This window comes from Scomber japonicus, chromosome 23 (assembly GCF_027409825.1).
Source record: "Scomber japonicus isolate fScoJap1 chromosome 23, fScoJap1.pri, whole genome shotgun sequence".
NCBI lineage: Eukaryota > Metazoa > Chordata > Actinopteri > Scombriformes > Scombridae > Scomber > Scomber japonicus.
In genome coordinates, this window is record NC_070600.1 from 9,437,429 (window position 1) to 9,451,949 (window position 14,521).

Here is a 14,521-nt window from a genome sequence, read left to right on the forward strand (position 1 = left end):
CAGGACTTTCTGTACAGCTCGCCAAGTATCCATTCTTGTGAAATATGAAATCCGTTTTCATAAAACCGGAATATTTTCCTCAATATGTCCATGTATTTAGTCCAACACGTAATGTAATAACACAAATAACAAACCATATACGGTCCGTTTACGTCATTTCCTGACCTGCACGTCCATCTCAGAGTACACGTGACTAGATGTTTACGACCGTGAGCCTCTCCTGCTTCTGACGACACCACACACAAGCCAATCGGTGTTTAGGATTAGGCAGTACATGCAGAGACATTGCTGCTACTCCCACTGGCGTTACAATGTAATGTACCTCGGTGGTTCCAAGTCAGTTACAGCGAGGGTATGTTCGCTTCCTGTTTTCAAAATAAAAGCACCAACTCTATCGTTATGGTTTTCTTAATAATAAAAGGCAACGGGTGTTTTATTTTGTGAAAATGACCGGAAGTGCGTTACTCGCTACGGCTAACTTGAGTGGCTCCGAATTTGCAGGAACAAAACTTTAAGCAGATGTTATTTGGACAAATTAGCGTCACATTGTGTATCTAAAGGGCTACTTTCTCACCTAAAAAGGTTAGACATGTGGATAAAGTGGTATATTTACAGAGTTAGAGCTAAAATAAAATCTGGCACCGGACCTGGCAACCCGACTGCTGGAATTACTTTTTGGTTGTTGCGACTACGATCTCGAGACATTAGATGGCGTTGTTCTGCTCATTCTACATATTCTACCTTTAATTTCAGATACATGTATTGCTATTAGATTTTAGCTCTATGAAAAATTTAAAAAGCAACATCCTTTTTTTCCGCTTCCTCTTAATGTGATACCTCCAACAACTTCATTACTGTATGAGCTTTTAAGTCAGCCTTTAAAAGCAGTGCTGGTATTTTTTCTGTCAGCAGCTGTATGAAACTGTGTGAATATAGAACGAAGACGATGATGAGAAACACCTCCTGTCTCCCTTCAAGATATTTCTCTCCCCATTGTACGTCGCTGTCTGTGTCTCCAGATCTGATCTGGCTCTTGTGCTTTCCTTATCTTTTCTTCTTGTCTTCCCATCTCGCTGTGGCATTTTGTCACCTTTTCATTCTATTCCACTGCCATACTGTACCCTTGTTTTCTCACTTTCTATCTATCTCTCTATTTCCCCTTTCACCCCTTCAATCTGTTATTCCTCCCCCTTGCCTCACTTTCTTGAAATCAATAATCTCATACAAGAAGGGAGAGGCGCGTTGGCTTGGAGGCAGTCCACTATCTAACCAGCCTTCGATGTGGGTCTCAGGGGGGAAAGCTAGAGAGCCAATCCATTAGATAGTCTTTTAACATGGGAGCTGTAGGCACACCTGGGAACCAGGTGAGAACGAGTGTGGAATGTGGAGGGAAAGGTAGTGAGAGAGATAAAAATCACATACTCACACCCAATCCCGTCTATGTCGACCACATTAATTTGAGCCTGTATGTGCAGATAGATGGGAAGCCTAGCTGATCAAAAGCTAAAATGCATTTCGGCTTCCATGCTTCTCTGCCCTGAGCACCAAATGTTATACCCATTTGATATCAGAAAACTACCAAAACATCCATAAAAACCCTGTGTAACACTTTTAATCATCTTTTATTGGTTTTGTAACTAATGGCATTGTTACTAAATCATCTACTTATGTTTTATACATAAGTAAATGATCAGTTACAAGCCAAAAATAAGAACAGCATTTGAGTTGCCAGGTTGGGATAAATAGTTCTGACAGATGTTTATCTTCCAGCAGGGCATTTAACCACCTTCTGGAAAATATAACTCAGAATTTGGACCAAAATCTATTCATAAGCACCTCATTAACATGTAAAACTGCTGAAGACAAAGTGTTTATGAGTGGAATACTAACAGTTATGGCTGCATTATTAGCAAATAGAAAGAATAACAGTAGTTAATGAATACATTAAGTATTCACCATTATTAAAGAAATTAACTATTGTATCTCAATCCAAATTTTAGATACACACCTGTATGCTTAATATTTCCAAAATCACTTGTAGTACTGCAAAAAGCATACTATCCATCAGCCATATAATCCAAATTCCCGTTGAACCCCTCACTGCTCTGGATCTCAGTCTTATCCATCAGTCAGTACGCTTCTCTGGAATATTACTGAATGAAACTACACTCACACAGCTATGTGTCTTTTCCACATTAACTCATTTTCTAGCCCATGCTGTTATATATTTAGCCATTAGTTGCACACAGCCAATTCTCCTCATTGAGATCATGCTGGCAACAGCCACTGTTTTCTAGGGGACGTTTGATTTTAACTGCACAGAATACATCATAGACAGGGGGGAAATCATAAAAACATATATTATTGCGGACCAAAAAAAACAAAAAAATGTGATTACGACAAATTAAAGTTATATGACTGCATGTACGCAATGTTGATGAGATATACGATCTAGACAGGCAGAGACGATACTGGGTAGGCAGATTGAGATAGAGGCAGAATAACAGAAGAGGCTAATCAATGGAGCAAAGAGAATCCATTAAGTAAGTGCCGCTCGGAGCTGCTCCAGTCTGATATTAGAGACACCGGCCAATAATGACAAACATTCTCACCCATCTGCCCCCTAGTAAGAGAGATGAAGATTCCATGTTTCTGTAATAGCTTCCATGCTTTTAGAAAAGACATATCTGGCATCAGCATGTGTGTTACAGTTGTTAGTTTTATTATTTTCATGCAAATACATTTAATTGGTTGAGCATAATTCAACAATTAAATGAATTAAAATAGCACCCAAAGTACATTTTCACTGCAGGATTTATTATATCATAAATATGGCAATATACCTTACATTTGCATGTTAACTGTGTTTTTTTCTAAATTTGGTGTATATACTCTGCTCTTTTTCTGCCTCTCTCCATCTGCCTCTCTGTCAGTGTCACCTGTAAAGTTTCATTATGTGGTCAGTTAAAGTGGTGATTTAATTTACCAAGAAAGTGGCAAGGGAGCAGAGTGGGGCAGGTGTGAGGGCTGGTGGGAGGAAGGCTCAATCTACTTGCCAATATTATCTGTCATTGGGGAATGTGGAGGTGTTGGAAAAGGTTTTAGTCTGCAGGGCTGCACTCTGTAGTAATGGGAAAGAGGTTGTTTTTGGTGCATTGTGGCTGTGAGTAATTCATTTCATCAGTTTTGTTACATTGATTGTATTTTGTCTTGTGTTAATCACAATAATGTGTTCTTTTATTAACTGCAGGACTTCCTGGGCCAGGCCCACTGTACTCTTGGAGAGGTGGTTGGATCGATGGGCAGTCGCATGGAAAAAGCTCTAGGGTGAGTAGTTGTGCTCAGACCTGCAAGTGTGCTGATATATCATCACTTTCTGATGAATAGTGATCAATGGTCGACACACACAATCAAATACTGTCAAGAATTTCCTGTAGTGTATCAGGCCTTGGCAGTTGATTTTGCCCAAGCTTGTTTTACACCTGCTGTTCTTACACAAGGACCAGGAGGACACAGTTCTATGTATCAGCCATTATTACATAATTTATGAAGGCTCTTTACCACTAAGATATGTAAAGTTGTTTTTATATAGTGGTCACTGAGGATGTCTTTCCAGCCAGCAACTAACTACACAAGCAATTATTTTTGTAAATATATCTGAAAATAACCCCATTTACACTCCCTCAGGAGTACTAAGTGTAGCTTAGCATAAAGACTGAAATCAGGTGGAAACAGCTAGCCTACCAACATGTACCAACCAATGATACGTATTGAACTGTTTCTTGGCTGGAAACAGTGACTTGTTGCCACTCAACCATCGAAGCCTCCAGGAAGTCACTACCCCTAGCCAAGAAATTGCATTTAACGTCCCCCTAAATTCACAAATTGCTGATTTTAAACTTTTTAAACTTAACCAATTTGGTATGTAAGTTAACAAAATTTGGAGGTGCCATTAGATTTTGAACTTCAGAAAGAGCAAGGCTAACTGTTTCCTCTTGCTTCCAGACTTTATGCTAAGATAAGCTAAGCACAAATAGGTAGCTTGCTGTTTGAGTGGACAGTACCTGATTTGTGATTCATGCCAGTTTGCTTTTATACTCCAAGAGCTTTGGTAAATGACTCTTACCATCTGTGAGTTCAGTAGGCCTATTGTATATTCATGAGGCTTACTGGCCAGTAAGATGTACAACCAATCTCCATGAGCAAACCAGTCAAATAAGCTGCAGTTACAGCTCAGCGGAGGAAAACGTTACTGAATGTATAAGCTGGCAGGCAGGAAGCTTTGGAGTTGTGAGGTATGTGTAGATTTCCTTAATAAAGAGGAGTACCTGCTGCTTGGTAATTGGAGTAACTCAAGCAGCATCAAGGGTGCATCTCTGACTTTTGTTTATGGGGGAAACTAAGCTGAGCAACAGTGCATACCTGCATAAGCTGCTAATGAACAAACACACAAACACACATGCATACATGCACACATAACCACCCACCCACACACACTCGAGGGTATTCATACACTGATCCTCATTACATTGATTGTGTTCATTAGGCATGTTTGGCACTCTGTCTTCTCAGTATGCAGCAAAACATACAGAGTTTGATATTTGCATCTGTTTATAAATGTTTCCTTGTGTGTATTCCCATGAAGCTGTGAGCCTACATTTATTTTTCTCCCCAAAGATTCGTCAGTGTACACAGAATTGTTAAAATAATGAAAATAATGAGAAATAAGAACAAGCAGTTCAGTTTAAATTAAACCACCTTTAGAGGTTAATGCATCTATTTTCATGCACCAGCAATACAAGAAACCATTCTGGATATCTTGGTGTCTGTTTTCTATTTGAAGAATACAATACAGTTTTTTATTCAACACTCAATAATGTAGCATGCATCCTATATGGAAGATAAATCATGTCAGAGTGTGTTGTGGTTTTTAATACTTACTGTACTGAAGAAGAATAAAAGGGAGCATCTTTCCCTTTAGAAAAAACATGAAGCCTTTAAGATGTATTATCCATTTGTCATCCGCAGGGAATAAACACATTTACTTAAACTAGACAACTGTGAGCAAGGAAAAAATATTGCCGCTCTTCATCTTTTTTAGTTTGTGCATTTGAGAATCACAGCTTAGATTAATGACACATTGGGTCGTTTGTCACTGCACTCACATCAACACATTCATCAAAATCTTACTCTGAAACAAATGTACAAACAGCAGTCAGAGCATGACATTTAATAATTTCAGTATTTTATGAACTTTTTCAGTAGGTAAAAAAAACATGATGTAATACAAGACAGTAAATAATGGTAAAACAAACAGAACCAGCTAAATTGAAATCAGATGCATGCAATTAAAGACAAACTAATAAATTGAGAAAAAACATATAAGGTCAAACATTTTCATAATCAAATTAACATAATTTCATATATCCTCCTCTGTTTCACTGTTTCTGTAATTACATAGAAGACTGAGGCTGGGACTGTGCACTTTTAGGTGAATCATATAATAGTACATTCTCTTTATCATTTCATCATTTAATAACCCCAAACCCTTTATGCAGCTCCTCATTTGTAAACACCTCCAAAACTATCTTTAAGCATTGTTTTGTGCATTAAAATGATGAATGACATTTTAAAATGTTGAATATCTGTCGGTATTTAGTCTTACTACCCTTGTTGCACTTAAAACGTATTCTTAGCACATAGCGTTACGAGTAAATGATCCACAGAGCAGCACAAACAAATAAATGGCAGCCAGCAGGTTTGATAAAGATATCCACACAGGCAGCGAGATGTTTTTCGGTTTTTAAAAAATGATCACTTTGCTTCTATTTCTGTGACATTTTACAGGAGAACTGCATCTCTGAAGTGCTGCTGTGGGCTCAGATCTTCCTGCCACAACAGCTCCTATATACAGATATTCTACGTAGCTCTTCAGCATGTAACCAAATTGGATTGGCAGTGCAGATACAAATGTAACTTTAGGATTAGATTGCACTGTGCAGCTGCATTATATAGGAAACCATCACTATGAAAGCTATACAGTGTTAAAATACTTTGATCAGGACCCGCAGCCAAAGCAGCTTTATTAGACTTACTAATTAGGATACATCATTATCTACTGTTATCCATGATTCTGCTCTTTTGGCCTCCTCTATTTCACATATTTCATCTCTCGTGGTTGAGGCCCACTTGGCTTCCTTTCAATTGTGTCTTTTTTAATCCAATTTGCTCGTTCATTTGAAGCCTCCATGAGCCTTCAGATGTAAAAGGAGGGGTGTGTTGGGAGAGAAATAACAGCCAAACTGGCATTCCTTCACTGAACATAGTCAGCAACCTGGCAACCTCTGTGTGTGTGTGTGTGTGTGTGTGTATTTTTGTCTTTTTTTTGGTATGTGTTTGCAGCTACTCCTCTTCGTTTCAAAGCAACACTGTCATCCACTTCGCTTCACAATCGCCATGGTGATTGCAGTGGCAGGTTTCCCACTCAGAGACAAAGAAAGGGGAGAGAGAGTTTGAGCATCTATGTGTATGTGTGCACCATACGCGCTCTCCAAAGTGCAAAATGATGTTGTCTAGCCTGAAAACCCTCCTCAAGAAACCCCTCCCTCCCTCCCTCCCCCCCCACTCTCCTCCTCCTCATCACACATACACACATCGACGCTGCACAGATGCTTGTAGTCATTTCGTTGAATTTCATATTCATACAAACGGAGAACAGGTTGTTTTGCTTTCTCTTTGAACAAGTTGAACCCTGATCTCCTCTGTATTCCAGCTATATTTTCCACTGAGTGACTGTTTGCATTGTCAGATACTTTTATATATTCTATTTGCTCGTCCCGGCACTGTGGTAGTTTTGTTTTCCACATGGGCAGCACAGAGATGCAGTGTTTTCTCACTGCAAGAGGTCCCACAAGGGGTTTCTCTGTGGAATTTATGGTTTCCCTGTGTTTGTATGAATGTTAGTCCTGCTCCTTTGGCTCTTGAGTCGGTCCCTAAGTAAAGACAGTCCTCGAGACAATAAATATATAGTAGGTTATTCTGAATATTGAATTTTGGAGGGGCATTTTTATGGCAGCAACATCCAACTTTAAAAGGTGTCTCATCATGCGATGGACTTCACACTTGGCAGGTGTGTTGCTTGGGGCCATAGGAAGTGTATTGTTGAGTATGAAGTTGTTTGGATGGGAAATATTAAAGATATCAGATTTTTTTTTTTTGTATTCCGATAAGCATTGCAACTCAAGTCTGTGAGTAAGATACGCACATACAGGGGGAGAGACGAGACCAGAGACTACAGTCAGAGAAAAAAAAGCAAGAGAACAGTAGACAGTGGAAACATAGCTGAGTAGGAGTTATGTACTGAGAGCATTCACACTCCATATATTGTGCCACATCACTGCTAATATGTAGGCAGCTAAAAAAAAAGAAGTGAAGTCTGATTGCAATGCATGTATTCATAAATTCCATCATTTATAGACCGTGTTTTTAAAAGATGCCATGAGTCATCAGTGCAGAAATAGAAACAACATTTATTAAAAAATAAAGAAGCCACAGCTGTTCCAGTCACTGTCTTCATGGCTTTGTGTGTGTGTGTGTGTGTGTGTGTGTGTGTGTGTGTGTGTGTGTGTGTGTGTGTGTGTGTGTGTGTGTGTGTGTACAGTATATTTGTCTGTGTTGTAGACTTCGTCAGACACACACCTGCAGCCTGAGAAGACAGGGGGGATCTTTAACAATTTTAATGAGTGCTAATTACAGTTAATTACATTGTTCAATCAATCTCTGGTGGGCATTCAGGAGTGTGTGTGTGTCAGAGAGAGAGAGAGAGAGAGAGACAAAGAGAGAGAGACTGTTCACATTCGTGTTATATTAGTATTATGTATTAGTCTCCCCATCTATTCCCCATCAGTCATTAATAAATATTTGATTAATCTCATGGGAAAAAGACATTCAGGATCACTTTTTTATAGTCAATGTGAACATTTTATAGAATGCAACATGTTTATATGCTGATTTTTAATTTTTTTTCATAAACTCAGGTCAAAGTTGTACATTTGTGTATATAAAATGTGTATCACCTGCACAAAATTTTTAAGAAATGATGCAGTTTATTTCCATTATTGTATACAGTGTGTCACATTAAGAGAAGTCCAGCTAAAAGAAATGTGTATATGGTGTTTTTACAGCTCTCAAATGTCAAATTTCCCCTGAATAGTTTGTAAGGGTTAGGACAATTTATGACAATTAAAAAATGACATCAGGCATATAGATTTTATTTGATTTAATCTCATTATTACTCCTTTGAAGTAACTTGAACAAAAAGTGGAATATGAATTCAGTGTGCATGTAGACGCTAATAAATCCCTCGAGGGCTCATTTTGACTTTTAACTTCTGAAATGCTTGCAGCGTGTTACCCTGACTCATTGTTTGGTTAAATTTGCATGAGAGCACTCAGGTTTAGTGAATACCACCTGAGACGTTTTGCACCGAATTAGCATTTTCATTACTGATAACATTTTCCCTGGAAATACTGATGCTAATGTTCATTATGGAGGGTCTCTTGAATATTCAGTGAGGCAGCTTTGTCACTTTCTAAATCTCTGTCTCACTCTTTGCCTCTTTTTCTTTCTCTGTTATCTCTCTCTCTGCCTCTTTTGTGCCCGCAAACAAGATCTATCAGCGTTCATTTTAAGTGGTACAGGTTCAGAGAGAAAGCCGGCTGAACTGTAGAAGAGCCAAGTGGGCTACAATTGCAAGTACAAGTGAACTGAGAACACACACACACACAAGCACAAAGGATGATAGCTGTGAATACAAGCTTGATTGTAAGCATTTATAAAGGGAGGACAAAGAAACTCTATCTGCCTCTGGTGTGACACACATTTGATGTCAATGTTCCTTTTTTCTGAGAGAATTATGGTTATGAGTTTCCTGCAAGTGGAAAAATGTCTGTGTGTGTGTGTGTGTCGGTGTGTCGGTGTGTCAGTGTGTGTGTGCGCGCACCACCAAGAAAAGATGGATTCTGGTGGTCGGGGATATAATAATAATTGATGCCTCATTCAGGTATCCTCCCTTCATTAGGAATATAATGACAATCACATGAGTGCAATGTGTCTGTGTGTGCGTGTGTATGTGTGTGTGTGCGTGTGTTTATGGGTGTGTGAGCCTCTGTTGGTGCATGTGTGTGTACGTGCTGATGCATGGGTGTTACACTGCAGCCCAGAAGTGGCCCAGACTTAATTACTGTCTCTCACCAGACGCTGATTGCAAATCCATGTGTCTTGATTATAGAATTCACAGTGTTTCCTCACACACACACACACACACACACACACACACACACACACACACAGACAGACATACAGAGAGAGAGTGAGCCTGAGATACACCTGAAGCACTTTTCAACTTTGGAGTGCTTTTGCGTGTCTCAAATAAACTATAAAGAGGAAAGCAATTTACCTACCTCATGAAACGGTGATGAGCTGAGTGTTTTGAAATGCTCTGTTTTAATACATTGAAATCATTCACTTCACGCTGAATGCCAAACAAAGAATAATAACAGTTACAGACAACATTTTCTGGCTTTTTTCACATCTGAAAGTATGTTCTCTTTTTTCTCATTGTAGAGACATTGCCACGTGTTGATATTATATCTAAAACACTCACACTGAATGCAGCAGTTCAAGAAGTTCAATCATGTCATTGCTCTCTACTGAGATGGACAAACTCATTTTCTCAGAGGCAGTTTAGTCACATGCAGGCACACTGTATGTATAAATGTCCATAAAGGATTTGAGTTGCTCCCTCTTTTATCACATTGTTTGTCTGTATGCACGTGTACGTACGGCAAATTGTGCGATACATTACTCATCCAGTAACTATGCAATCCCCACGGTTGCCACCCACGCATCATTTTAAGGCAGATCTCTTTGCCAGAATAATGACCGCGGCGTTCTGAAAAATAGAGGAGTGAGAACAAGCATTTAAGGAAATAACGAGCAGAGGAATCCCATTCGATATCCCGCCTTGGGGGCCCCATCTCAACAGAGTTGTCATAGCGACACGGATTCTGGGCGCATGTCTGGCGGCGGTGGCTGGTGTGTGTGTGTACGTGTGCGTTTGAGTCTTCAACCATTTCTTCCAGCATAATGTTGCAATGAGATGACTTTATTGTGCTTTTAAAAAGTTGCCTCTCTTTTTCTGTCACCATGGCCGGAAGGATAAGGATAAGCCATTTATTGTACAACCCAAGTGGAAAATAGGACAGGAGGTAATAGAATCTCACTTTAATGTACTTTATCACTGAGAGTCTTGGTTTATGATAAAACCACTGAGTTTGAAGTGTATTTTATTTCAATTAAAAATAAAAAAAATAATGGAGTTGACTTTAAACTGAGTTACCGGTGTGTAAAATGACACTGAACACATCATATTAGGGTAAGTTGTATGGAAGTAGTGGTGGCAGAAGTATCTAAAGTATCTGTTTAAAGCCATACAATCACAATATAACTCTAGTACAGTGCAGTAATATAGAATTGTTGATGTAAAATGCATATTATGTACTTGTTATGCAAAAACTAATTAACTGATCAGATGTTTTATATGTTAAATCTTCTACTGCAAAGCAACTGTAGTTGTCAGATTGAGGCAGTGGAGTTAAATATAAAATAGCATACTGAAAGTTAGTGGAGTATAAATAAAAAGTAGCATGAAGTGAACTTTTTTTTTTTCCAAAGCAAAGTACAAGTACGTCAAAATTGGTCTTAAGTGCAGTATTTGAGTACTTAGTCACACTCCACCACTACACAAACGTGCAAGTTGATTTTTTCCGTAGGTGGAAGTGCAAGAACTTTCTGTGTCTGAAATAAAGTTAATGTTTGATGAAGGGTCATGATACCAGTAGCTCATATGACTGCTACAGTACATCATGCAACCCACGCAGCTCATTATGTTTAATCAGCTGTGCATTATTTTAGTCTGTTCTGCCCTTTGACATGTACACAGTGCTTTGTGTCAATGACTGTTTACATTGCTGCTCATGTTTAACGCTGCCTCTTTTGAACTAGATGACAATGAGGTGAAGCATCATTTTTTTTAAATATTAGATCCCCATGATTTTGGTTAGTTTCCAAGCAGCACATGTTCATAAACTTGGGTTCATGTGGGATGGAAATTTGCTGAGTTCTGAGTCAGTAATGAAAATGTTCTTCATAAAGGTGGGTTTGATTATAGCTTGACCAGAAGAGGTCTCTTATTTAATTGTGTAGTCATCTGGATGGTAAAACTACAGCTTGGTGGAGGATATTCATTTTCTAAGGGCACACCTGTGCAAATGTTGAAACAAAATCATTACACAGTGTGATTTTACTACTATTACTTTAAATCACAGGGGGTTGTTTTAACAGGAGTCATTGACCAGATCTTCTCTGGTAATGTTAGTGCTATCTAAAAGGTATTTATGCAATATTGGTGTTGATACAGTTAAATCGACTGATTTTATTAGAAAACTCAACAACATGAGACCCACAGAACAAGAAGTCAAATAATATTCTCTGTCTTTTCAGTGACAAAAGCAAGCAGTTATAGTGGATCTCTGTAATAGGAAACACTGATTGTATCTGCTTTGTAAGGTACCTGAGTAAGCTCTCAATCATTCTTTCTGGCTTTTTCTCAGTCTATCAGTCTGAACTAGTTCCAATTAGTCCTGCTCTGAATAACTTACAGTCACTTTATACCTAATATATCCAAATTCTCTGAGTCCATTCCCCTGTGTTGTCTGATATGAAAGTAACTATCAAAGGGAAAAAGGAGAAGGAGAAAAAAATCTCTGTCCCTAAAGGGTTATCTTAAGATTCCTGAGAAAATGGTATTCCTTTTTTAAGTTAAAAAAAGACAGAAAAATGCAAAGCATTGCTTCCGGGATCTATTTCATTTTGATAAGTCTGCCGTTTCAGAAGCGCTTTCCCTCCAGTTCCCTGTGTAGGAGTTAAAGGAGACTTGAATTACATTCACGCAGAGGTCCTCGACCCCAATTCTGGGCTGTCTAAATGACAGCCTGAGTCGATCTCTGCCAGGTGGGTCTCTCAGAGCAGAGCTCATCAGACGACAGGCCTCTGTGTCAGATTGCAAGACCTCTCAAAAGTTAAGTCAAATTATGTCTCCCTGCTCCTCATCCCACACATGGGTGATTTCCTTTGACTGCTTATTCTGGTCAGAGGATTGGAATAGTAGTGGAAACACCATCATCACTATATAATACTATAATAAAAGTGATAAAGTATTCAAACATATATCTTTAACTGTGATGTAATTGCCAAGTAAAACAAGCATTTAAAGAATTTTGTAAATGTTTAATGATATTTATGAGTGTAAATCTCATATATAAATATGGCTTATGATGCAGAGTGAATGAGTAAATAGACATTTGTACTAAAGTTTCCACATCTAGACAAGCATGTCTGTTTAAATATTTGTTTAAAACCAACATAGTATCAAAAATGAGGTCTGATTTCTTGAAAATCTTAAGAATTAAAACTTTAAAGTAGATTAATATTTTACTTGCGAAATCTAGCTATGATGATGAGAATGCAACAACCTGCTCTTGTCTGCTTCCTAATGGACACAAAACAGTGTTTCCAGTTTTAAAAATTGTGTTTTTGTGTGTATGTTTGGAGGACTTGTTGTAAATGATGTCATTGAGTCCACCTTCAAGACCATGATTTTGTTCCAAGAAAGTGCTTACACATTCACATACACACCCACATACTACATCACAGATTTCCGCTTGTTCCACAGCTGCAACGTTCCACTTACAAGGTGAAACACACCCATACACACACACATACACACAAACACACACACACACACACACACACACACACACACACACACACACACACACACTACTCAGGATGACATGGGCACATTTATGCTTACCTGCCCATACCAACAGCAAAATGGCACACTCATGTGCACACACCCACACATGAACGGACACACTGTGCCTAAACACCACACTCTCAATAGTGCTCCTTTTGTGTCTTGAAAATGTTTGAAGGCAGTGTGAGGAAGTAAAACTTTCCATGAGGTTTCTTATTAACCAGAGTCTAAACAGGGCTACACCCATAGATGCAACACAAGGTCTTGCTTCTTATTTTTAGGGTGTGTATTTCTGTCAGAGTACTTGATGTAGCAATGATATTGAGCACGGTTGTGCCCCCCCCGACAGTTTGTAATCAACCACAAACCAATTGGTTTTTCAGGAAATAATCCTACTTGTTTCTCATTACCCTATGGTCAAACATCGATGCAGTGAATAAGGGCGACTGTGGCTCAGGAGGTAGAGCGGTCGTCCTCCAATTGGAAGATTGGCGACTCCTCCAGTCCACATGTCAATGTGTCCTTGGGCAAGACACTTAATCCCAAATTGCTCCCGTTGCAGTGCCAACGATGTGTGAATGAGAATGAATGGTTAAATTCCTCCTGATGGTTGGCACCCTGCGTGGTAGCCCCTGCCATCAGTGTATGAATGTGTATGAATGTGTGTGAATGGGTGAATGACATGTAATATAAAGCGCTTTGAGTGGTCATAAAGACTAGAAAGGTGCTATATAAGTACAGTCCATTTACCATTTTACCATTTACCAATAGACACATAAGAGACTGTGAATCAGTGTGGGATGAATTGCAGGAATGTCAGAATGCACACATACAGGGTCCCATGTGAAAGGTCTTCTGATTATTCCATATTGTCAAGTGGATCTTCAGCCTTGAGCTCACTAAACAGGAGAGACATTAGAGGAAGGCTTTGGTGTGATTGGGGAGCAAGGGCACATGGAGCGTAACCATTGTGGTACATACTAGCAATGCTCAATCAACATACAGTACCTTAACTGTCACATTGGTGTTCCTCAAGGATCAATACTGGGCCCTACTTTGTTCAGCTTGTATATTAATGACTTTCCTTGAGTCTGGCCATCTGTCAAAATACAACTGCATGCTGATGACATAGTTCTTTATGTACACGCTAAAAACAAAGAACAAGCTGCAAACTTACTACGATCCATATATCTGATTTATTAAACAATTCACATGTTAAAAATGTGGCCAGTACTATCAAATTCAACTTGGCTATTTTTAGACATATTATACAATACAGACTGCCAAACTCTTTATGCGTGCTATGATGTTCTTTCACATAGCAAAGCTGGTCACAAGCAAACAACTCTGAAACCAATTGAGCCCCTTTACAAACAGACCCTAACAACACTTGACCGAACACTGGTATAATTGATGTAGTTTAGGTAGTTTGTAGTTTGCAGATGCTTGCCTCATGTTTAAGGTCTTATATGCTCTTGCACCTCCCACACTGACCCAGTTCATAACACAGGAAAATAGCAGCAGGGTAACAAGGGAAAATAAGAAGGCACTGTGTTGTACAATACAGATGTGGCAGACAGTCTTCTTAGTCAGTACCACCCACTACTGATAATAGTCCTAATTACCTAACCTTTAAACATAAGC

The 14,521-nt window shown here is 38.9% G+C and overlaps 1 protein-coding gene across 3 annotated transcripts in view; it reads left to right on the plus strand.

The window, feature by feature from the left end:
- LOC128353340 (copine-8) overlaps window positions 1–14,521 on the plus strand; it is an 88,206-nt gene that overhangs the window by 39,450 nt on the left and 34,235 nt on the right. For all 3 annotated transcript variants that reach the window (XM_053314029.1, XM_053314030.1, XM_053314031.1), the window contains exon 6: window positions 3,251–3,327. In XM_053314029.1, the coding sequence (XP_053170004.1) occupies window positions 3,251–3,327 (77 nt within the window). The remainder of the gene's footprint in view (window positions 1–3,250; window positions 3,328–14,521) is intronic.